The sequence below is a fragment of the Sorex fumeus genome, unplaced genomic scaffold, assembly GCF_029834395.1.
Source record: "Sorex fumeus unplaced genomic scaffold, SorFum_2.1 ptg000024l, whole genome shotgun sequence".
Lineage (NCBI taxonomy): Eukaryota > Metazoa > Chordata > Mammalia > Eulipotyphla > Soricidae > Sorex > Sorex fumeus.
In genome coordinates, this window is record NW_026606081.1 from 19394600 (window position 1) to 19417499 (window position 22900).

The window sequence follows — 22900 nt, forward strand, 5'->3', positions numbered from 1 at the left end:
TTTTAAATGTAAACACAATGGCCTGCATGGCTGTTCCTGATGGCGGTTGTTGCAGGCGCTCAATGCTCCAGCACCAGCCCCACCCCCAGACGGACCCTCCCTCCAACAACATCCCAGCTTCTCGCCCGCCCCAAACCCACCCCCTCGCAAACACAAACAAACTTAATTCATATTGCTTGTGAGAACACAATGGCAAATGGAAAAAATCAGAAAATAGATCAATAAGAGAATTGGTGATTATTGTTATACCTCGTCAGGAAACAGATCAAGAAAAGAGAATTCGTGCTCGTTGCTGTATCTCACCAAGGCTCTCCTGGGCTAGTGGTGCTGGCAGCACCTCTTGTGTTTCTGGCTTTTGCTCACAGAGCTTGGAGGGGTTTGTGCGACTTTCCCACCAGTGCCTGGGAATGCGGCTGTGAAGTTGGGCCCTTCCATGGAGGGGAGGGAGAGTGAAAAAGCCCCTGAGCTTTCAGCCTGGAGACCCACCCACCTGGGGCCAGGCAGAGGCTTTGCTTCTTTTCTTTTCAGCTGAATCACCATGAATCAAAAAATTACAAAGATATTTGTGCCTAGCTTCTTTTCTACTGGGAAATTTTTTTAATCTTCCTACATCCTACATGACTCTTGAACAAATCACTAATTCATAGTTGTCATCACCTTTGAAATACTGTCACTGTCACCCTGTTGTTCATCGATTTGCTAGAGCAGGCCCAGTAACATTGTGAGACTTGTTACTGTGTTTGGCATATCGAATATGCCACGGGTAGCTTGCCAGGCTTTGGCGTGCGGGCGAGATACTCTCGGGGGCTTGCTGGGCTCTCCAAGAGGGGCAGAGGAATCGAACTTGGGTGAGCCAGTTTGGCTGCATGCAAGGCAAACGCCCTACCCGCTGTGCTATCGTTCCAGCCCACCTTTGAAATAAACCTAGAAAATTAAATTTTAAAGTCATGAAAATATGAGTGATACTAATACATTTTCCTAAGTAAACGTATAGCTTACCTTCTACCTAATTCAAACTAAAATTATTGTGCTTTTAAATTTTAACTATCTTCAAATACTGTATCCATTAATAGTCATTTTTCTCTTATTCTTTTCATTATCCTCATTGCCATATTTTAATTCTTATTTCTGCCCACAAGCCTCAAAATCCACTAGAAAAAGCATTGGGAAAACAAAGCAAACCAACCAGTGAGTGTGAGGCTTGCGGGGCCATTCCTGCCTGGTCCAGGTCCTCCCACCCAGGCCTCTGTCCAGAGCCCATGGCTGAGAAGTCAGGGAAAGAGGCCAGGGGAAGAAATTGCCATCAAGGAAGAATAGAGACATCTCTGAATCCCTTAAAGGAGTTGTATTTGCAAAATAAAGCTGTTAGCTTTATAACTTATTTTTAAGTGTAATGAAAAGCTCATTTAGGCTTTTTTGAGTTATGTAAACCTATTTTCCAAAAACAGATTTATAGACAAAGGATCAGCTTCAACAAAGGACTAGAGAGACGTGGGTGTCTGTAAGCCACAGGACAGCTCTGCGAGCAGGCCATACGTCAGGTGGACACGGGACAGAGGCCAAGATACAGCAGCAAGTCTCTGAAGGGCAGCATTATACTGCTAACAGTTACAGCTTCACCTAAATTAAAACTTCCTTTCATCATTTACCTGTTACCAAAGATGCTTGGGTATTAGAACTTTAGAAACTACACAGAATGTCTTTGGTTAAAGGGACAACTCTCTAGAGACACAGTCAGTGTAAGAGAGTCCTTTAGAACATAATACACATATTTTAAAGTTCTAAGAAGTAGCATTATACTATAAAACTAGATAAAGCTAAGGTGTGCTTCATCATAAATCAGCATTAGAATGTACTATACTAAGTCCACCATGAAAATGCCTATCTGGTAAAATAATCTATTAACATAACATTGGGTCACAACATGACACTAGTAGAATGTACAACACAAGCATGTCTGTATCAAGAACTACTGAGCAAGCGAAGTTTATTTTTACTCATTTAATTTTCACAACAATATGAACATACATCTATTTAATCACCATTAGTAGTTGTGGGAAAGAATCCTGCAGAAAACCGGCATCAAGTCGTTCCCTGCTCCTATTGTCCCGGGCACCAGCTTCTTACTGTCTGCAGCTGCCCCTCCCAACCTTTCCTTCTCCCCGGCCAGTGTTCCCTAGACAGAGATGAGAACAGACCCTGCAAACCCACAGAGGCCATCAGCTCCAGACACACCAGGACCCACGCCACAGAAAGAATAGCCTGAGATTTACAGTTTATGAATTCAACCACGCACTCTGATTGTATCAATGTGGTCATACTAGTAGAGAGGGAGTTCCAAATTCTGAATATTCTCATTTCTTCGACGCTCTTGAAGGCATTCCAAGCCGCTCTCTTCCTCCTGCGCAGCTCGGGTGCCAGGTCATTTGTCATGTTGACTTCTCGACCTAGGTACATATAGCTGTTGCATTCGGAGATGGTTGTTCCATTGAGAGCGAATGGGGCGTCAGGAACGAGGCTGTTTCTCATAAACATTGTCTTCGTAAGATTCAGCTGTAGTCCAACCTTTCCACACTCACGGTCAAAGTCGGCCAGCATTTGTGCCGCTTGGCTAATGTTTGGTGTTATTAAAACAATGTCATCAGCAAAGCGGAGGTGATGTAGTTGCCGACCATCTATCTTCACTCCCATTCCTTCCCATTTCAGTCGTCGCATGATTTTCTCAAGGGTGGCACTGAAGAGTTTCGGTGAAATGGTATCACCCTGCCGAACCCCTCTCTTGACATCAATGATTACTTCTTTGTAGAATGGTGAGATCCTGGTAGTGAATCCATAATACAGCTCACAGAGGATCTTGATGTATTGAGTTTGAATGCCCTGATTGGCTAGGGCTTCAGTGACCGCTTCCATCTCAACAGAATCAAAGCCTTTCTTTAAATCAATGAACGTTAGACAGAGCGGCATCTTGAACTCCCGAGAAACCTCATTGAGCTTGGTTATAGCTAAGAGGATGAAGAACCTCTGGCTCTGGGCACATCTCTTTGATTCCACTGTTCTTCCTGCATTAACATACGCCTCAGAGACCTGGGCCCTACGTAAATAGGATGAGAACGCTATTTGGGTCTCCCAAAGAGGAATTGAAAGAGCTATGCTTGGAATATCACATTTCACTCAAATGAGAGAAAGAATCCGGAGTTCCGACATCCGTTGACGATCAAGAATCAAGGACGCTGTCTCGTTTGCCAAGGTGTCAAAAATCAGATGGGCTGGTCACGTAATGAGATTTAGAGACAACCGCTGGACTAGAGCTGTTACCAACTGGATACCATGGGATGTCAAAAGACTGCGTGGCTGCCCACCTACCAGATGGTCAGACTTCTTCATCAACATCATGAATGATCGGTTTGAGGCTCTTCGTGTTCCTAGAGCGAACAGATGCCATTGGGCTACACTAGCAAATGACAGGGACAAATGGAGACGTTTACTGGCACCCACTCAAGCAAATAAACGATTAACGGGAAGTCAAGTGATCAAGTGAATATTCTCATTAGTGGGGTTTTTTGTTTGTTTTTGCTTTTTGGGTCACACCCAGCGATGCTCAGGGGTCTCAGGGGTTACTCCTGGCTTTGCACTCAGGAATTTTTCCTGGCAGTGCTTGGGGGAACTATATGGAATGCTGGAAATCGAACTTGGGTCGGACGCATGCAAGGCAAACGCCCTACCTGATGTGCTATTGCTCTAGCTCCTCATTAGTGATTTTAAAAGGAAAATTAGAGAAAATAGAAAAAAGCAGACGGCATTACATACAATAACTATTAAGTGTGTGTGCATGTCTATACATACTGAATTCTGAAACAATTAACTGAAGTTTAATCATTTAAAGAAAAAAATTAAATCAAGGAGCCAATGAATGCTCCTTTTAGGAGGGGTTAATACTATTGTCTACCTATGGATTATTAAAAATAACATATCAGCACTGGACAATCAGTGTATTTTAAATTGCAAACTGCAGAGTTTTATCTGAATCTGCTAGATTATCCTTAGAATGATAGCTACCACTCAGCCTGCTTCTGATGGAGAAGGTGATCAGACAAGGAAACACCGAGTGGATTAATGCCATGGTGCAATCGACTAGACTATTCTCGGCCAACTCGGCCAGAGACTCGTCCTCACTCTCACACTTGACATTGGGAAGAGCAGCTGGAAGCACCAGCTTCGCTGGTACCCACTCGTTCACTGAAATTTCCTTTTCCTCCTGCTCGGCCCGATGCTTCCCTTTGTTCTTCTGGGCATGTATCTGCTCCCTCCCACCGCCCTCGGCTGGAAGAACAGCACAGGCTCTGAACAGTGTGCTCCCCCACAGACGTCAGAAACGCAGGCGCCCGCCGTGGGCTGTGCTGTGGGTGGCACGGAGGGTGATCCGAGGCATCCTGGCCCATCAGTGCTGTGACATGACTACCGTGGTCTCAGCTGCAGAAAGGAATGGGCCATGAGAGGGGTCTGCAGCCCATCCTGCCATCGGCACTCAGCTCCCAGAGCTCCTCACTGCAGAGACAGGGCAAGTGGGGGACAGACATAAATCACCTCCTGTCACAAGACAGGGTTTTATTGAAGATTCTTGTAAACGCACATTGCATCTTATGCCAGGCTCACAAGAATAGCTATTATTAGCTTATCAAACACTTATATTCCTTAGAACACGGAGATATGGAGATTCCAAATGAATTTTCATTTTCAACTTTCTGTTTCAATCCTTCTGGCTTGAGGATGGCAAACATCAATTTAAGCAAATGAATAAAAATAAGTGAATGAGGCCCATTTTCCACAAAACCCTGAGCTCCAACAGTGTGATGCATGCCAGTCGCAGACGCTTTAGCTACAGCAAGTAGCCGGACCACTGTGGGCTCCAGCATGAGAGGGAAGGAACGGGGGGGGGGGGGTCCCCGACACCAGCGGTTTGTGCAACCTTCCAACATCTGTAGGCTGTCACAGGTCTGAGCCCTGATGGTTGACATTCACTGTCAACCAAGGAGCATCACTGGACCAGTGATGAGAACCACCGATGCCTCAGCTGCAATCTTTCTCTATTAGCACCAAAAAATACTATCAAATCTGAAGTCCTGTGGACTGATGTCCCTTTTCAGTAAGAGTGATGGTAAAACAATCACTATGACCCAAATAGAGGAAACACGAGGAAATGCTTTTGCAATTTGCACTGCCTAGGAAGCTCCTGTAAGAGGCAGCAGACACCCCAAAGGACCACCTTTCAGAAGGAAAAGATGAGCCTGCGAATCAGTGTTAGGATTTGTTGACTTGTCAAAGATCTCCAATAAGAGCGAATGACAGTCTGACACTGGATTTGTGATTTTCCCACAGTTAGCACTCTGCAACCAGATGCACCAACTTCTGAAGTCAATGCATTACTTTCAACATCAGGAACAGTTCCACAAAATACCTCACAGCCTCCAGGTAAGACCTCCATGTGCTTGAGTGGACACTAGCTTTGCTGGACAACCCTCCTCAGCAAGAAAATACTACTAGCATTTATTTTCTTGTTGTTTTGTTTTGTTTTGTTTTTTGTTTGGTTTTGGTTTTTTGCTTTTTGGGTCACACCCGGCGATGCACAGGGGTTACTCCTGGTTCTGCACTCAGGAATTAACCCTGGCGGTGCTCAGGGGACCATATGGGATGCTGGGGATAGAACCCAGGTTGGCTGCATGCAAGGCAAATGCCTTACCTGCTGTGTTATTGCTACAGCCCCCTACTAGTATTTCTTAAGAACTTTTTTAAAAAATTTTTATTAGTGAAACACCATGAGGTACAGTTGTAGACTTACAAATTTTTGTGCTTGGGTTTCAGTTATACAATGATCCAGTACCCATCCCTCCACCAGTGCCCATTCGCCATCATTTACATTTTTTTTTAATTTTTGTTAGTGAAACACCATGAGGTACAGTTGTAGATTTACAAATTTTTGTGCTTGGGTTTCAATTGCACAATGGTCAAACACCCATCCCTCCACCAGTGCCCATTTTCCACCACCATGGGTCCCAGTATCCCTCCCACTCCCCAGCCCCCCATCTTACCCTGCCCCTGTGGCAGGGTATTCCCTTTTGTTCTCTCTCTCCTTTTGGGTGTTGTGGTTTGCAAAATAGGCAGAAGTCATGAAATTTACATACAAGTGGTACCATATGGAAAATATCATATTAAACGAAACATAGACCAAGAACATTTTTTTTGAGGTGTAATTTTTATACACATAAAAATGATTCACTCCCTAGCTGTCCAGAGTGCCCTAACAGCCCACATCCTCAGGTCTGGCACTGAAAAATTGGCCTGTCAGCTGCGTCTCACTACAAAGTGTTCTGGGATCCCTTGAGCATGGCTGACAAGGACCCCCCCCAAAACTGTACACCCATAAAAAGGAGGAATACAGAAATTTTTTTTTGAGATACTGGCTAGGCCTATGCCATCATTCGTGATGCTGGTTTCAAGGGTGTATACAAATATCCAAGCTCATCAAGTACAGATATTTCCGTTTATAATCTTAAATCACAAAACAAAGCTCTTTCAGAAGAAGAGGTTTCTGTGTTGGAAACACCCTACCTGTATCGCAACTGGCAGGAAGGGTGCACAGACAGGGAGGCGCGGGGTGAGGACGACACCCGTTAATGAAGGTGACTTACAGTTTTCGTTTTCCGCTTTCCATCCAGCAGATGCCGTGGATGCCAGCAGTGCCAGCCCCTCGTCAACCAGCCCGTCATACTCCAGTGAGTAGCAGACAGTTGCGCCCAGACAGCAGACCTGCCGAGGGCTTGCGGCACCCACAGAGGGAGCAATTAGACCATAGTGCCTCTCCATCCTGACTGAGCCTGCAGTCCCGTTAGATCCCACCAACCCCTCCAAGTAAATCTGACTGTGACGAAGACAACTCGGGCATTCTGTTCTTACCACAGTGCTCAGCAGTTCCCACCTAGGCCAAAGGGAATTGGTGAAACTGGAGACCACAGTAGATGGGGGAAAAAAACCCATAATAAGAACTGTTCACCTTTAAAGAGTTGATCTTAATGTGGAAAATGGCCTTTTTAAAGAAAGGTTTCATTTTAGAAAAAAATGTATGTTATATACATGGATGCTAAGAGAGAGAGAGAGAGAGAGAGAGAGAGAGAGAGAGAGAGAGAATAGCCACTGACCCCCAGACATGAATATCCAGACGACTATTCCATGGGCTGGAGTGTTAGCAGACCATTGCCTGGGTAAAACTGCCCCAGTGACTGTGGCACACGGCCACTGGCCGCCTTGTGGGTTCTTCCCTGGGGAGGTACAAGTGAGCTCTCTCAGATCCAATAGCATCAGCAGACTTGGGTGGAAACAAATTGCACAGCCAGTGTGAGCACAAACCAGCAAATGCTGAATAATCCTCCTCGTTGGCTAAACATGAGGGCATGAATACATGCTGGTCATGAGTACATGAACCCCTTCTGGACCCGGGCATTTGGTTCGCATCAGAGATCACATCACTGAGGCATCCATGGGCATTACTTTATTTTTCATGTTAAGATATTATTAAGACATCTGTGATTCGGGGTAAAAATCAGTGTTCTGATTAGAGCAGTCCCCTACGGCCTGTGTGTCATTTTCCATTAATTTCCTTACAAAGTACTGCAGAATATTCCATGCGAACGTGGGCCGAACTACAGCTCCAGAACACACTTCCCACTCCCAGTCTTCAGCAAGTGGGCAGCTGTCTCCCTGAAATTTGGGCATTTTATTTCAGAAAGGCTGCAAGACTGACATCAAGTGGGCACATCAGAAATTACCCCTGAAGGAGAACCTGTGATATTCTCTGCTCAAAACACAGTATTCTCATGAAATGACATTAAAAGAAGAAAAGAAGCACGCTCGATTTTGCTTAGTTAGTAAATTCTGTACTGTGAGATTCTGTACCCTGACAGCTGACAATGTTTCCAATTCCTTCCAGGTGTTATTTTGCCGGTCGTTATTGCTTTGATTGTAATAACCCTTTCCGTGTTTATTCTGGTGGGTTTATATCGAATATGCAGGAAGACAGACCCAGGTAGGTAACAGTTCTTTCATTTTGTTTTCCTGAAATTATAATATATGCTCAGTTTAAACTTGGATTTAAACTCCTAAGGGATGGAATTATAGAAAACCAAGATGTCATTGTTTTTAAAAAAAAAATCACAGAAGACGGGAATAAATCAATCCTGGTGAGGATTGGGGATTGATTACCAGTGATGAGGAGTGGGATTAGCTACTACAGGTAGAGTGGGATTAACTACTAGTAGCAGATTATTTTCAAATACAAACAAGTCCTTCGTGCTAGAGCCTCTGTTTTGAGTGTGGTCGGGACACTTGGCAGAAAGAAGAGGTTGAGTGTTGCTTTACCACTAGCCAAGATCTTTTCTGTTCCCTGAAAAGAATGTAGCCGCTTAACAGTTTCTGAGCAGGGGGTGGCAGCTTGTTCCATGTCCTCTCCCTCCCAGAGGCCCCAGCCCCCCTGACCAGCTCTGCTGACTGTCCTTCCCGGGACTGGTGCTGCTGTGGTGTGGTTGTAAACCCTCTTCCTAGTGTCCTTCATCCTCCTGAGTATGAAGCAGCTTCCTCTTTCTTGCCGAGAAGTTGCTCTTCTTCATTGCTGGTCTGGTTCTTGGTGCCTTATCTCCTCCCAGCCTCTCCAGCAGCAATAGGCCCCACAATTATATGACCTTTTAAGTTTTCTTTCTTAACAACCTACCGAGTTAGGCTTAAGGAATAGATGTAGAGATATTGCAGTGAGTACCCATCTAGCCCACCCCCTGTTTCCTTTAAAAATCTATTATTACACATCTGTTATAATGAGGGAGCCAACACAGTACCCAGAAGCTAGTGGAATCCCGACTCACTCGCGTTCCTTCCGGTCTGTTCCGTCCCAAGTACCTCTGAGCCCTCTTTCCATCACAGAATCTTCCATTTCCTGACATTCTCTCTCACCCTCCAAATCAGCCTGTGTCCTCCTCTGCACTGCCCCATTCCACAGTGTCCAGCCCACCCAGTAACTCTACAGTTACACATTAGGATGAGACTCAAACACCAGTTCATTCATCTTCTCCTAACATGCAGTTCCTTTCAGCAGACCTGAGTTCTTTACTTAGCTTCCTTCCAGCCTGCGGTTTCCTGACCCATTCAGCACAATGGGCAGTGCTCTGCATGGCTGCCTCCCTCCCCTGCTGGCCAAGTGCAGGGGTCTGTTCCAGCTATGTAACGAAGCACACGGGGAGACTCACCCCATCAACATCTTGTCCTCACTGTTTTGGTCAAGACACCCTGGTGTTCTGCAGCTGTCTCTTTGCTGTGTGCTCACAGAGGACCAAGGGAGCCCTGGGATCTCTTTATAAGGGCACTAACCCAATCGGGAGGACCCCAACGTCATCATCTAATTGCCTCCCAAGGTAACATCCTAATAGGATCACATGAGGCATGAAGATTTAAGATAAAAGTTTTATCAAAACTTTATGGACCAAAATTCAATCCATAGCATCAAGATTTTCTAAGTCAGGCCACAAAATGCTCACTTGGCTTTGTATAAATCATAATGTAGAGCCTTAAAATATACATATATGTACACACACATACAAATGTATGTATACATAGATATACACACACATATATATGTGAGAGAGAGACAGATGGACTTGTAGACTTTGTTACAAATTTTCAATTCTCCAGGCCAGACTAGTACAGCAGATGAGGCTCTTGTCTTGCACACACCTGACATGCACTGTATATGGTCCACCAAGCTCCGTCACCCCAAATGGCCCCCAAACCTGAGCCCACCATAAGTGATTCTTGAGCACAGAGCCAGGAGTAAGCCCTGAGCATCACCTGGTGTGGTCAAAAAATACAAGAATTTATCTTAATTCTCAGTAAAAAACGAAACATTTCCCTTCCCCACTCCAACTCAAATACCACATGAACAGAACACTAAGTCTCAAACACCATCACAAAGAAGCAAGCCTTGCTTTAATACATTGTGTAAGTCACACTGTTCGTGATTTCCCACCCGACAATATGCCCCAGCGATAGTAACCCACTTCTGTGGTCGACCCTCAGCCGGCCAGGGCTCACAGAGTCTGGCACAGGGGCCTGCCTGATCATGCTGAGAAGGGCTCTGATAGATGGGGAGCCCTGTCCACTTCAGCCGTGATGGAAAATGAGAGCAAATCAACATCTTTCCCTCTGAGGAGTTAGTAAATGAAACTTCTTGATAATGTCAAAAGATTGTTTGCTCTCTTAGTCTCCATGCTCGGAGGAGCATTTTTATAAATCAGCTCATTTCTTTTAGTTTCTAAATCATCAATCCTATCTTTTAGAGGAAACTAATCATCCAAGTTAAAGACTGTGGATTCTGAGAAATATAACAGGAAACATTTAATGTGCTAAATTCATTTGTGAAAATATTCTATACTTGGGGCTGGAGCTATAGCACAGTGCAGTGGGTAGGATGTTTGCCTTGCATGAGGCCAACCCGGATTCGATTCCCAGCATCCTATATGGTCCCCCGAGCACTGCCAGGAGTAATTCCCAAGTGCAGAGCCAGGAATAATCCTTGTGCATTGCTGGGTGTGACCCCCCCAAATATATATATAAATATACATATATATTCTATACTGAAAAACTGCTTTACATTAGAAAATTTGCAAATAAGTTACTTAAAAAGTTGAGCAATAGTACAGTGGGTAGGGCACTTGCCTTGCACAGAGCTGACCAGGGTCATTCCCTGGAACCCCTCATGGTCCCCAGCCTTCCAGGAGTAAGCCCAGAACACTGCTGGATGTGGCCCAAAAATCCAAAACAGAAAAGTTAACAATTTCTATTGAAGAGGACTCTATGAATGATTTAGATCATTCAGGGAAAAAGGAGGTATATGAAATTCCTACCATTGAGAGCTATTCTGGAGGCATTCAATACTTCATTAACTAATATGGAAATTATACAATTAGCCAAATCTATTTGGTTATTGTCAGCTTTATTTTCCAAACAGAACCTATCTTACCATCACTCAATCTGCAAGGTTTAACACCTATAGTTAATCATTCTTCTTGTGTGGGTGAGACTTTGTGAGGTTCAGAAGATGGGTGAACCCACTCTGCTTTGGAAGGCAACATGGATCATATCCTGATTCTGGGTAAGGATGGGGGCCGTCTGGATGTTCACTGAAATAGGGAAGGCTTGTATGCAGAAAGTAATCTGTCATCTGCTGATATAGCACCTTGTTTGCCAACAAACCCATACTAGAACATTCTAAAGCAAAAATGGAAAAACAGGCCACCTAAAGAGAAAGACATATTTTTGAAACAGGTCTATGAGCATCATGGGTGATATTATACTTAACAGTTAAAAAATGGGAATTTTAAAATACTGTTAAGACCCTCCTAACTAATGTAGGGAAGATGAGGAAGCATGGTCACTGTCACTGTCACCGTCCTCCCGTTGTTCATCAATTTGCTCGAGTGGGCCCAGAAACGTCTCCATTGTTAGACTTGTTGTTACTGTGTTTGGCATATCGAATACGTCACGGGGAGCTTGCCAGGCTTTGCCGTGCGGGCGAGATACTCTCGGTAGCTTGCCGGGCTCTCTGAGAGGGGTGGACCTGAATTAAACCCTAGGGATTCAAAAGCACAGTGAGGTCTCTTAACCAAGACAACAGAAACAAAAGTAGTCAAAGACTGAAAATTAAGATCTTTATAAAGCAAGGACTGTTAAAATTAGAAGAATTCTATTCAAAGGTCATATTCTGATGACAAGAGATGGATAAAAGATAAAATAAAATGCAAGGAGAGGCTGGAGCAATGGCACAGCTGGTAGGGTGTTTGCCTTGCATGCAGCCAACCCAGGTTCCATCCTCGGCTTCTCATACGGTCCCCCAAGCACCACCAGGAGTAATTCCTGAGTGCAGAGCCAGGAGTAACCCCTGAGCATCGCTGGGTATGACCCGAAAAGAAAAAAAGAAAATGCATGGGCGGGTGCTCTATAGCAATGAGGCCCAGGAAGCCGGGCACAAAGCTGACAGTCTGCTTGCAGGGCACAGATGAGCTCCGGGCTCGCTATCAGCATCTGTTCCATGCAAATGGGTGGCTCTGCATCCCACCCCAAATCAAGACACCTGGTGAAGGAGTAGGCGCTGCTCAGGGACCCCAGGACACTTGCAGGCTCTTTGAGAAGCGAGTCTGTGGGCACCAGATGCAGTTAGGAGCTGTCGATACATCACAGCTCACCACAGCACAGGGACTTGTGTCTCGAGAAAAGGAAAAGTTAAGCACTGGATTGAAAAATTTGGCAAAGTCTGAAGGGAAGTTTAAAATTCAATGACCTGACATGAAAAGGTGATGCAACAATACTTTGAGAGAATTTTTAATAGAGATACTAAGATAAACGCAAATTCTTTCCCATGTCTGTCTCTAGGATGTCCAAAGTGGATAGTGGCTTCACTGAGTGACTGTAACTAATAAAGCTGGTGAGAGACTAAACTCAGAGGAGGGTCTGGTCAGGATGAGCCCAGCAGGACAGACAGTGCTTCTGGGAGCATGGCTGGTCAGACTGGGGAGACAGGAGGACAGTGTTGAGGGACGGCCTTAGACACATGCAACCCAGACAGGGCATGGCACAGACAGGCTCTGGGACGTGCTCCCTGCAGCTCTAATGCTCCCTCTCTCCTAGGCACTCAGGAAAACGGAAACGACCAGTAAGTACTGCCTCGCCTTTCTTACAAAGCTTCAGCCCTACCCTCTACATAGGGAAGTGCTTTTCCTCTACCACACTTTTCCCCTTGCTTTTTTTTTTTTTTAGAGAATTTGTGCACAAAGCACTATGCTTGGGGGTTGACTAGCTAGTTAGAGTTTGCTAGTCAATGGAGTCCAGGCACCAAGCAAGACAAATGCTCTTAAAACCACATAAAGGGTGGGAGAGATAATACAGCACAGAGGGTGTTCACTTACATGCTGCTGACTCAGGTTCGATCTCTGGCATCCCATATGGTCCCCCAAGCACCGCCAGGAGTAATTTCTGTGTGCAGAGCCAGGAGTAACCCCTAAGCATTGCCAGGTACAGTCCTAAAACATACAAAAAAAACTATACACAATGATAAAATTAGAAACCAAAATGGAGAGAGAGATATATAAGCAACCCTAACTCAAAGGGATAAACGGCATAGAAAACATATCACCCAAATAATTCCCTGAGTTCAGAGCCAGCAGCAAGCCCTAATACTGCTGGGTATGGTAAAGAAAAAAAAGAAAGAGAGAAAGAGAGAAAGAAAGAAAGAAAGAAAGAAAGAAAGAAAGAAAGAAAGAAAGAAAGAAAGAGGAAGGGAGGGAGGGAAGGAGGGAAGGAAGGAAGGGGAAGGAAAGAAGAAAGAAAGAAAGAAAGAAAGAAAGAAAGAAAGAAAGAAAGAAAGAAAGAGAGAGAGAAAGAGAGAGAGAGGGAAGGAAGTGAGTGCATGAGAGAGGGAGAGAGGAAAAAAAGGAGAAATTTACCTAGATTTCCAGCTTAGAGTGCCATGCGTTTATCATGGTGTCACAGCTGAGAAGTAGGAAGCCAGGGATCAGTCACGCCTATCCCTGGCATGACTCTGAACCTGTTGCTCTGAGTGCGAATGTTGGTTCTGCTTTGACTTTACTGAAACAAGTTATTTGCAAGTCAGCCCAAATGATACACTCACAGTGCAGCAAAGAGGCAGACTGGTTTAGGGTTAAAAATATTCTGAGCAATAACACAGTGGATAGGGCATTTGCTTCGCATGAGGCTCACACCGGTGAGTGCAGAGCCAGGAGTATCCCCTGAGCATTGTTGGGTGCGACCCAAAAAGAAAAAAAGAAAATATATATATATATATATATATATATATATATATATATATATATGGGCTGGAGCGATAGCACAGCAGGTAGGGCGTTTGCCTTCCAACATGGCCCACCCGAGTTCAATTCCTCCATCCCTCTCGGAGAGCCCAGCAAGCTACCAATAGTATCTTGCCCACACAGCAAAGCCTGGCAAGCTCCCCATGGTGTATTCGATATGCCAAACACAGTAACAATTCTCACAATGTTACTGGGCCCACGTAAGCAAATCGATGAACTACGGGAGGTCAGTGACAGTGATGTATATTTATATGTATTACATTTTGTGGATTTTTCTTCTGAAAACAATCTGAGTTTTTCAGGAAAAAAAAAAACCTGATTCTGTAGTATCTGTGTGTGTCCCTCTTTAGGCCTCCTATCCTTCTCACGGAGGCACAGACTCTGGGAGACGCCCCGGGCAAGGAACAAGGGTTTGGAATTATTTGAATGTGAGAGATAAAGGTAGGAGTTAAAGGAGCTCAGAGTCCAGACGGAGGGACCCTGGCCTGAGAAAGGGAGTGTCCCCGGCCTCGGCAGTGGCCCACAGGTGTGGCAGAAGTTCCATGTCAGGCTTCTCTCAGAGTGACCCGCAGATGCATGTTTGATGAGCACTTGATGAGCACCAGACTGAGGGACTTGGGTCCAGAGGTGGAAGGACTGTGAGTGTATCTGTGTCTGCCTGTCCATAGGACACACCTGCCTGGAGCTAATGGGGGCGGGGACGAGCCTGCATGCACCTCACACGGTTTTATATTCTGAGCGGCACTGAGTGAGCTGGCCAAGAACTGCTAGGAGCGACCCCTGGAGATGCCCCCCACCCCCCTGCCAAATTCCACATATGTGCACGGTGTCTTCACCTCTTTCTATCGGGTTTACTTCCTCTCACCAACAGTCATGCCAATGACCGTGATGCTGACTTGATGTTTTCTGTTCCAAACAGACCTCAGTCTGACAAGGAGAGCGTCAAGCTTCTCACTGTGAAGACAATTTCTCATGAGCCTGGTAAGGTCCCAAATTGTTGGTTAGATGAAAAATGGTTATTTTAAAACCTATTTGGATTTTGTTCATGTGAAACATAACTAAAAAGTATAACTTCTCTTGAAGTCATCAGTTAGTAACTTCTAATGAATACAAAGTTCTCCAATGAAGAAAAAATGAGTTCTAGAAATAATATTTTTTGGTAAGATCGCTGAACTTTGTGGATTTGGGGGGAGGGGCTGTAGATACCCTTGGGAGAGGACTTCTCATCATTTTTCACTCATGACCTTTTTGCACCTGAGGAATTTTCACGTGAGCCCAATATATAGGCAAATAAAGCAAGTATACAAGTAAAACACTTACTGATAACAAATTATTAAGTCATTTATTTTAAAACAAAATTTTGTGATTTTTTTCCTGAATCCCACACTGAGCTACACAACCTTGGGCTTGCAACCCCTGGTTTGAGGAATGAGGCCCAGAGGGGTGGGGGGCTGCGGTCTTCTCATTCCACATTAGTGGCAGAGAAACTTCCAATGGGCTGTGTAACTTTTATTACTATTGTGGTCTGTTTTACATTAGGAACGGCTGTGTATGGCCAACTCAAACCAAGACTCATCAGTTAAAAACTGAATCATATTTTATATCACATTGTATCATTTCAACTGAGCTTCCAAAGAAGACAAAAATTTCTTATTGGTAAAATTTACACTTGTTTTTCTCTAATATCTTAGAATTTGATTTGATTTGGAAAACAAATATTTGAGAATTTATTTTTCAAATCCTACCACTTTGATTTGTACATTTCTACCAAGAGCAATGAAAAGAGATACTAGATAGCTTTTTAAAATGACAATGCAGATTATTTTGACTAGACTGAATACCTAAAACATTACTCTCACAACACAGATTAGCGAAAGTTGCAGTTTTACAAAGCAATTTTTAAGGTTCTAATTGAACTATCAAGTTACCTGAGTGCAATTGCAGTACCCAGCAACCATGTCCAATTCTAACGACACAAATAGTCCAGGAAGGTATTATGTCAAATGAAAGCTGTACGACAATAAACCACATTATAAATAGATAGTAAAAAACAATTTTATAAAGCAAAAATGCTCTGTTTTTCAAAATTAAGAGCAAGCTACCAAAGGCTGCTGGTAGTGCTGTCTTCAGGTAGTACTTTAGCACTGTCCTCCCGTTGTTCATCGATTTTCTCGAGCGGGCATGAGTAACATCTCTGTTGTGAGACTTGTTACTGTTTTCAGCATATCGAATATGCCACGGGGAGCTTGCCAGTCTCTACCATGTGGGCGGGATACTCTCGGTAGCTTCCCGGGCTCTCCAAGAGGGACAGAGGAGTTGAACCCGGGTTGGCCGCATGCAAGCCAAATGCCCTACCCACTGTGCTATCATTCCAGGTAGACTTCAGGTAGGAAATTCAAAGCAGAACCAGTCACAAGGCAGGCAGACGTCCTGGGGAGGGCCGGGCTCGAGTTTGCTCCCTAGACGGTAACAAGGCATTTGGCATCTCTGCCCCCTGACCACGGCCCACATTATGCTTGGTGAGGAAGAGAGGGCAGAATGAAAAATAAAAACTTGCACAAGACATGCTGATAGAACCAGTGTTACTGGTCACTGGTTTTCTCCATGTTTCCTTGTCTTGCCCGTAGATGTCACTTTAGAACTCCCAGTCATATTGGATCGTCTTCACACTTTCCCATCACTGCTAGACAGAGCCTGAAGGGAGATATGAATGGGTAAATGACTTTCGTGTCTGCTGCTATGAAGTGGGGGTCTTCTCCTTCCCACCCTGCACAGCCATCCCCAGAGTTCTGTGCCCCCTTCTCCAGCCCAGGACCCTGGGTCCTCTCACATGCTCTGTTTGGGTTGGCGATCACTGGCACCGTTTTTTATCACTGAGGTTGAGCAAGCAGCAGGAGAGAGCCAGGACACAATGAAGAGGTTTCTTCTGAAAGCTGGCCACTGAGTTATCTTGCGTGATTGCTAATGACACGTGCATTTACTTGACTGGAACACGCTGAGCCCACACCCAAGAGCACATAGAAATTCAGGGTCTCTCTGCTCCTTATCTTTAAATTGAGGTGGGGGGGCATATAACAATGCTATTTTGAGTGATGCCTGTGCTGCTCTTGAGTCACCAAAATATTCAAGTTGCCCTATAAATTCATTTTCTCAAAATTCTCACCGAGTCTTTATACAGAGAACCACAGAATGTGTCCATGATAAAAATGACACTTAAGATATATGGCACCGGTTAGCCTGGGCAGAGCCAGCTCATGGAACAAGCCGAGATCAATAACTCATTCCCTGACTATTCTCTTGTTATCACCTCCCAGCTCACACCCCCACCCCCAGGGAGAGAGTCTGCATTGCTCCTTTAGAGCAAAAACAGATGATGATTGAAAAAAAAGCTCATAAATCTCGGAGAACAGTTTCCAGGCAATACCAAGAGGCAAATTGTAGCTCTAATGACATTCGTGCAGAGAAATTGTACTTTTCCTTGAAAAATATCCAGCAAGCCAACAACTTTAGACTCATCTTTATTCACTCTCAGCTTACAGATGAAAACATCTCTTCTGCTTTTAGGTGAGCCCTCTGCACAAGGGAAAAGCAAAAACTGACAGCCTGATGAATGCTTCCCACACCCGAGCAATAAATACGTAAGTTTCCCCATTTCATTCACCCCGATACTTGTTAATATTGGCTTCATTAACCTGCTGCAGCTTAGATTCCTCCTAAAAACCCATAAACGGAAAAGTTAATGGGTTGTGTCAATGAAACCATCAATGTCCATTTATCTAAAAACAAGCTGCTAATATCTGCCAGAGGAAAGAGTGTCCCGGGGGCCGAGAGAGGTTCTTCCTGTTGCCTTGCCAACCTCAGAGAAGACACGATTGCGGTGAACTCCTCGGGAGCTGCCTGTCCCTGGCCGTCTGCCCTCTCCACAGGGCACCCAGATATGTCCTACTTCCCGGGAACACTCAGAGGTGCCAGGTGGCATTGCTTCCTGGGACAATGTCTCACAGGGACCGGAAGTGACAGCATCTACCCTAGAGTAGATATGAGCGAGCCTCGGAAAGAGACCCAGAGAGGCTGGGGAGGAAGAGTTTCTCCTCTTTGAGGGCCGCTGCAGGTGCTCTTTCTCTCAGGCCCCAAGAGTAGGAACTGTGCACAAAGGACCCCCATGAAAACTCTCGCACCTCAGCACGGCTGCACAGGGACCGACCCCCATGGAAACTCTGACTTCTCAGCACATCCTCTCAGACCCAGAGGGTCCTGGGCAGAGCCCTGCCACAGAGCCACTGAGCATCAGAGGAAATGGTCCATCTTAATACAGGGATGGCTAAGTGAATGTCTGAGTCACACTGCTGCCACCCACCCCCAGCCCTGGTTACTCCACCCATCCAGACCTTCCTCCTGTCATGTGGGATCTTCTCTGCCTGTCTAAGAACTGGGTGATTTTTTTCTTCTGAATCCAATTTAGTTGTCACAAGGAGCATTGAATAAGTGCCCTCACAATGAAGGGTTTGGTGTTCTTCAAAACCTGAAGAAGAATTTATCCTTTGGCAATTAGTAGTGAAGAAAGCAAAACAACCAGTAAATGCCAGCATAGGCTTGGGTTGAGCACAATGGGGGCATTTGGTGGACACAGGACAGCTGGACGTGGAGGGGCCAGTCCATAGAAGGACCCACGAAGCTTCCTTCGGCACCAGCTATGGCTTCCTTGAAACCCTGCAGCTAGTGAAATAATTCCCTGTAGATTAACAGAATGCTCCAGTCCTCTGTTGAGTGAGAAAGAAAGAGGATTGTGTCAGAGGCAAAGGGCAGAGTCAATACAAACACACTCAGTAAGGTAAATTCTGCTCAACGCCCATTCCCTTTCAGATTTTGTCACTGTCACTGTCACTGTCCTGTTGTTCATCAATTTTCTCGAGGGGGTCCAGTAACATTGTGAGACTTGTTACTGTGTCTGGCATATCAAATACGTCACGGGTAGCTTGCCAGGCTCTGCCATGTGGGCAAGATACTCTCGGTAGCTTGCCAGGCTCTCCGAGAGGGGCAGATTTTGTACTTTAAAAAAACATCCCTTGCCTCTGATTGTATGTCTTTGATTTACAGAGGTGAGTAACTTCTGTGGCCCCTCTGTATAATTTTGGAATTATATAACAAAATTCTGAAGGGAAAAGTAATAAGAAGCAAGTTTGACATCTGCCAATTTTACTCTATTTTTCTTGCTTTCTCTAATAAAATTCTCCTAGCAATCATTATATTTTAAATGGAGTACCAGTGAGCTATTACTTTCTAGACTGTCAACTAGAAATTATATATCTACTCATATTCAGATGACTAGGAATGTAGTCATTAGATACAGAAGATTTGGAAAAAGAAGTTGAGAAGTTTTAGGTCTGATGCAACAGCAGATGCTAATGCAGAAATATTCACCTTGTTAAAAATGTCCACATCAAAATAAAGTTCTCTATGTATTCAATCCTCGTTTCCTCTGTGCGGCCTATTAACGAAGGACAGACAGTGTGTAGAACCAGCTGGAGACAGCACAGTTCGAGGAGTGGAAGTGCAGGAGAGGGGATGGTCGAGGCCCCTCGGGGGCTCACATGGAGACCGCCACAGGCTGGAGCAGGAGGAGGGGTGCAGGCGAGGAGACACGGGGGCTTCCCTCTCCTCCCCAGGACGTCGAGTCTCGACAGCTTGTGAAACATTCAAGTGGAAAATTCAGTGTCACTAACATGTTCCTGAGAATCGGTGTCCCTGGCATCTGTTTCTTCACTTTGGGGGGATCTGAACTTTTGTGTTTTCCTTCTTTCCACAGGCAACATTTTCCGATCCTCTAGTCCCAGGGGTGAAAAGGGAGAAGGCCAACTGGATCCTTGCAGACTCCCAGGCTCACCTGTCCAGGAAAGTGCTCCTCGGGCCTGTAGTAACTTCACAGAATCCAAGGGAGCGCACTCCACTTCACTCTGACAGGGAGTTTCGGCTGGGGCATGTGTGAACAGAAGCCTCACAGCCCAGGGATGTGCAGGCTCCCTCTGACATAAACATTTCCAGAGCCTCGGACACTTTCTTTATGTTCTTATATCACCTAAATTTTGTATTTATTGTTTTCCACTATGTTAATGCAGGAGAAAGATTGCAATTTTGTTATTCAATTCTGGAATTTATGCTGTGTCACTTTGTACAGACAAATATTTTCTGTTTTCAGAAAAACAGAAAATACTTTTGATAATTACTATAGTCACAAGCTAAGAGTGTCACAATAGGACTATGAACCTGGAAATGTTTTATCTTCCCATAACCAGGGCATTTAAGGGCCTGGCTGTTAACAACAAGAATTCACTGGTAAGTGGCTGTAGGGAGCTGGACTGAGGCTGAGGAGGGGGAACGGGAGACTGCCTCTGCGTGCCTGCCCGCCGTCTGCACGCTGGGCTGTGGACACAGGGGTGCTCCAGGCAGAGGTAACTGGGTTTGGGTGCCCCACGGTCTGTTTCGCTGACACTATCTTTGTATTATGTATGATTTTAAAAATGTAATTAGCTGTTCCAGCAAGCATTGTTAAATCTCCCATTTGTGGACCAGTACTTTATGAATACAGGACTATAATATTGCTCTCCAGGGTGTCACTTTCCTAAAAGTACCCCATGGTGAGGCTGCCACTCCATCAGGAGCAAATTCTTTGCTGATCACTGACCAGGAGCCCTTAAATAGTTCCCGTGCTTGTGGTCAAAATGCCCAGAAGTTTGAGATTCTGTGGAACGCTTCAGAGCTAATAATCTGCCTATGCAGCATTTAGCATGTATGGTAACCTATGCTGAATCCTGTGGTGATCTACACTGATCTGGATCCCATAGTGACCTACACAGGATCTCATGGTGACCTACACTGGATCTTGTGATGACCTACACTGAATCCTGTGACGACCTACACTAGATCCCTTGACAACCTACACTGGATCCCATGATGACCTACACTAGATCCCTTGACGACCTACACTGGTTCTCATGGTGACCTATACTGGATCCCATGGTGACATACATGGGATCCCATGATGACCTACACTGGATCCCATGGTGGCCTACAGTGGATCCTGTGTTGACCTACACTGGATCTCATGGTGACCTGTGCTGGATTTCAAGCTAAGTGACAGTGGTAATCCAAGGGCAGCAGAATGAAGAGAGACCAGTATGTTAGTACAGATTTTGAATATTTCCTTTGTTGAAATGTTTTTGAAAACTTACAACTATAAGAAACACACAAATGATCCTCTTGGCTTTAACTTATTGCTGCCTTGACTGTTTTTAATGAAGGACAGGGGCAAGAGGACGTCAACTTCAGAACAGTGTCTTCTAATTTAGTTGTTATTTTTTGGAAGAAAATTAAGAGAACTGGGGGCTGGGGAGGAAAGCAAGAGGGTGGGCTAAGTAGAAAGCATGCACACTGTCTCTAGTATGTGAAGCCCCCATCAGCCCCCTTTGCCCGTGTGTAACTTGGACATAACCACCAGTGCTGGGTGTGGGCGGGGCTGCCACATGAGCCAGAAAGAGCTCCAGTCCCCACAAGGAACATCTTAGGTATCAAGCGTGATGGGATAGGCCCCCACAGAGGCCTCAGAGGGAAACCAACCTCACTAATCAACACGACATGTCATTCTACCTTTTAGAAAAGACATTTTTCAACCTTTTGCAAGTCTTATAGAAAGAGTTTATAAAAATCAGGAAGGGGAAAAAAGCTTTTCAATGGGGTATAAATATGAAAAGTACTCCATTCGAGAATTGTACATAAGCAATATTCTTTAAATGAACAACTGGGACTCAATCTTTGAAGAATGAAGGAATGAGAGGATGGAGGAATTTAGAGATAGTTGTGGAATTTGAACCATGAATCTCAGAGGTAGTGTACGCATTTTTATAAACCAAATAAACTTCTGATGAGATATGCTGTTGGCAAGAGGCAGAGCCTTCCCTTGCACATGGCCTGCTGGCTTTAATCTCTGGTTCCCATTTGCTCTCCCAAGCCCCCAAGGAGTGATCTCTGAGAGTATGTCCCCCACCCCCAAAAAAGAGTGAATTTGTCTCAAGCCAAAGTTATCCTTAATCAGTTCTCTTAAATTCTGATCAGAAGATGTTATTTTTTTTTTTGGCCTGGATAACTATAGTTTTTTATTGTGATATCTAGTTCAAATGTCACCAAAAGACTAATTTAGATCAAAGGCAAACCTTTTTAATTTTCTCTGAATGACAATATAATATAATTTATGTCAATCAGTAAACAAAATACAAGCAAGAGCTAATTAAATGGCGCCGTTTCCAGCTGAGAGCCAGTGGTGGTGGTGGCCGCACACAGGCTGTGATCTCTGTGGCTGAGCTAAAGTGTCACATCCCATCCCATCGCTGACAAGTCTTATTTTTGTCTACCTGCCACATTAAGGATATCAGAGAGACTCCATGGTAACTCTTTCTTTCCCTCATGTTTCTCCAACAGTACATGTGGTCATTCAAGGTCTTCTAGGGATCTAAAAAAGAAAACTAGATACATTTGTTTTAAAATATTGTGTTGTGAATGACAGTCTTAATACTACAAAAACTTCTCATTATTAGCTAAAAGACATTCATCATGTGATTAAACAGGGAAATTGAATGAATTATACAGATAATCCCTTTTAAAATGCCCCCATACACACACGCACACACACAAACACATGCACACACATATACACACAAACACACACAGGCACACACAAACACATGCACATGCACACACACAAACACATGTACATACACATATGCACACAGGCACACACAGGCATATGCACACACAAAAACACATGTACACACACAAACACATGTACGTACACACACATATACACACATGCACAGACAGGCACACACACAAAAACACATGCACACACAAAAACACATGTACATATACATAGGTCCTATGGAGGACCTGCTATTCAACTGTCTCTGTGTGTAGTACTTAAGGAAAAGGAG

General features: G+C 44.6%; 1 protein-coding gene across 3 annotated transcripts in view; it reads left to right on the forward strand.

Annotated features, from left to right (window-relative positions):
- Positions 1-21950, forward strand: part of EMCN (endomucin) — an 85732-nt gene extending 63782 nt beyond the window's left edge. For 2 of the 3 annotated variants that reach the window (XM_056114241.1, XM_056114243.1), the window contains exons 6-12: positions 5377-5469; positions 6714-6770; positions 7982-8077; positions 12721-12745; positions 14839-14900; positions 17484-17557; positions 19726-21950. In XM_056114241.1, the coding sequence (XP_055970216.1) occupies positions 5377-5469; positions 6714-6770; positions 7982-8077; positions 12721-12745; positions 14839-14900; positions 17484-17518 (368 nt within the window). In that variant the 3' untranslated portion in view covers positions 17519-17557; positions 19726-21950. The remainder of the gene's footprint in view (positions 1-5376; positions 5470-6713; positions 6771-7981; positions 8078-12720; positions 12746-14838; positions 14901-17483; positions 17558-19725) is intronic. The other variant, XM_056114242.1, reaches the window with a different exon arrangement.
- The last annotated feature ends 950 nt before the right edge of the window (positions 21951-22900 follow it).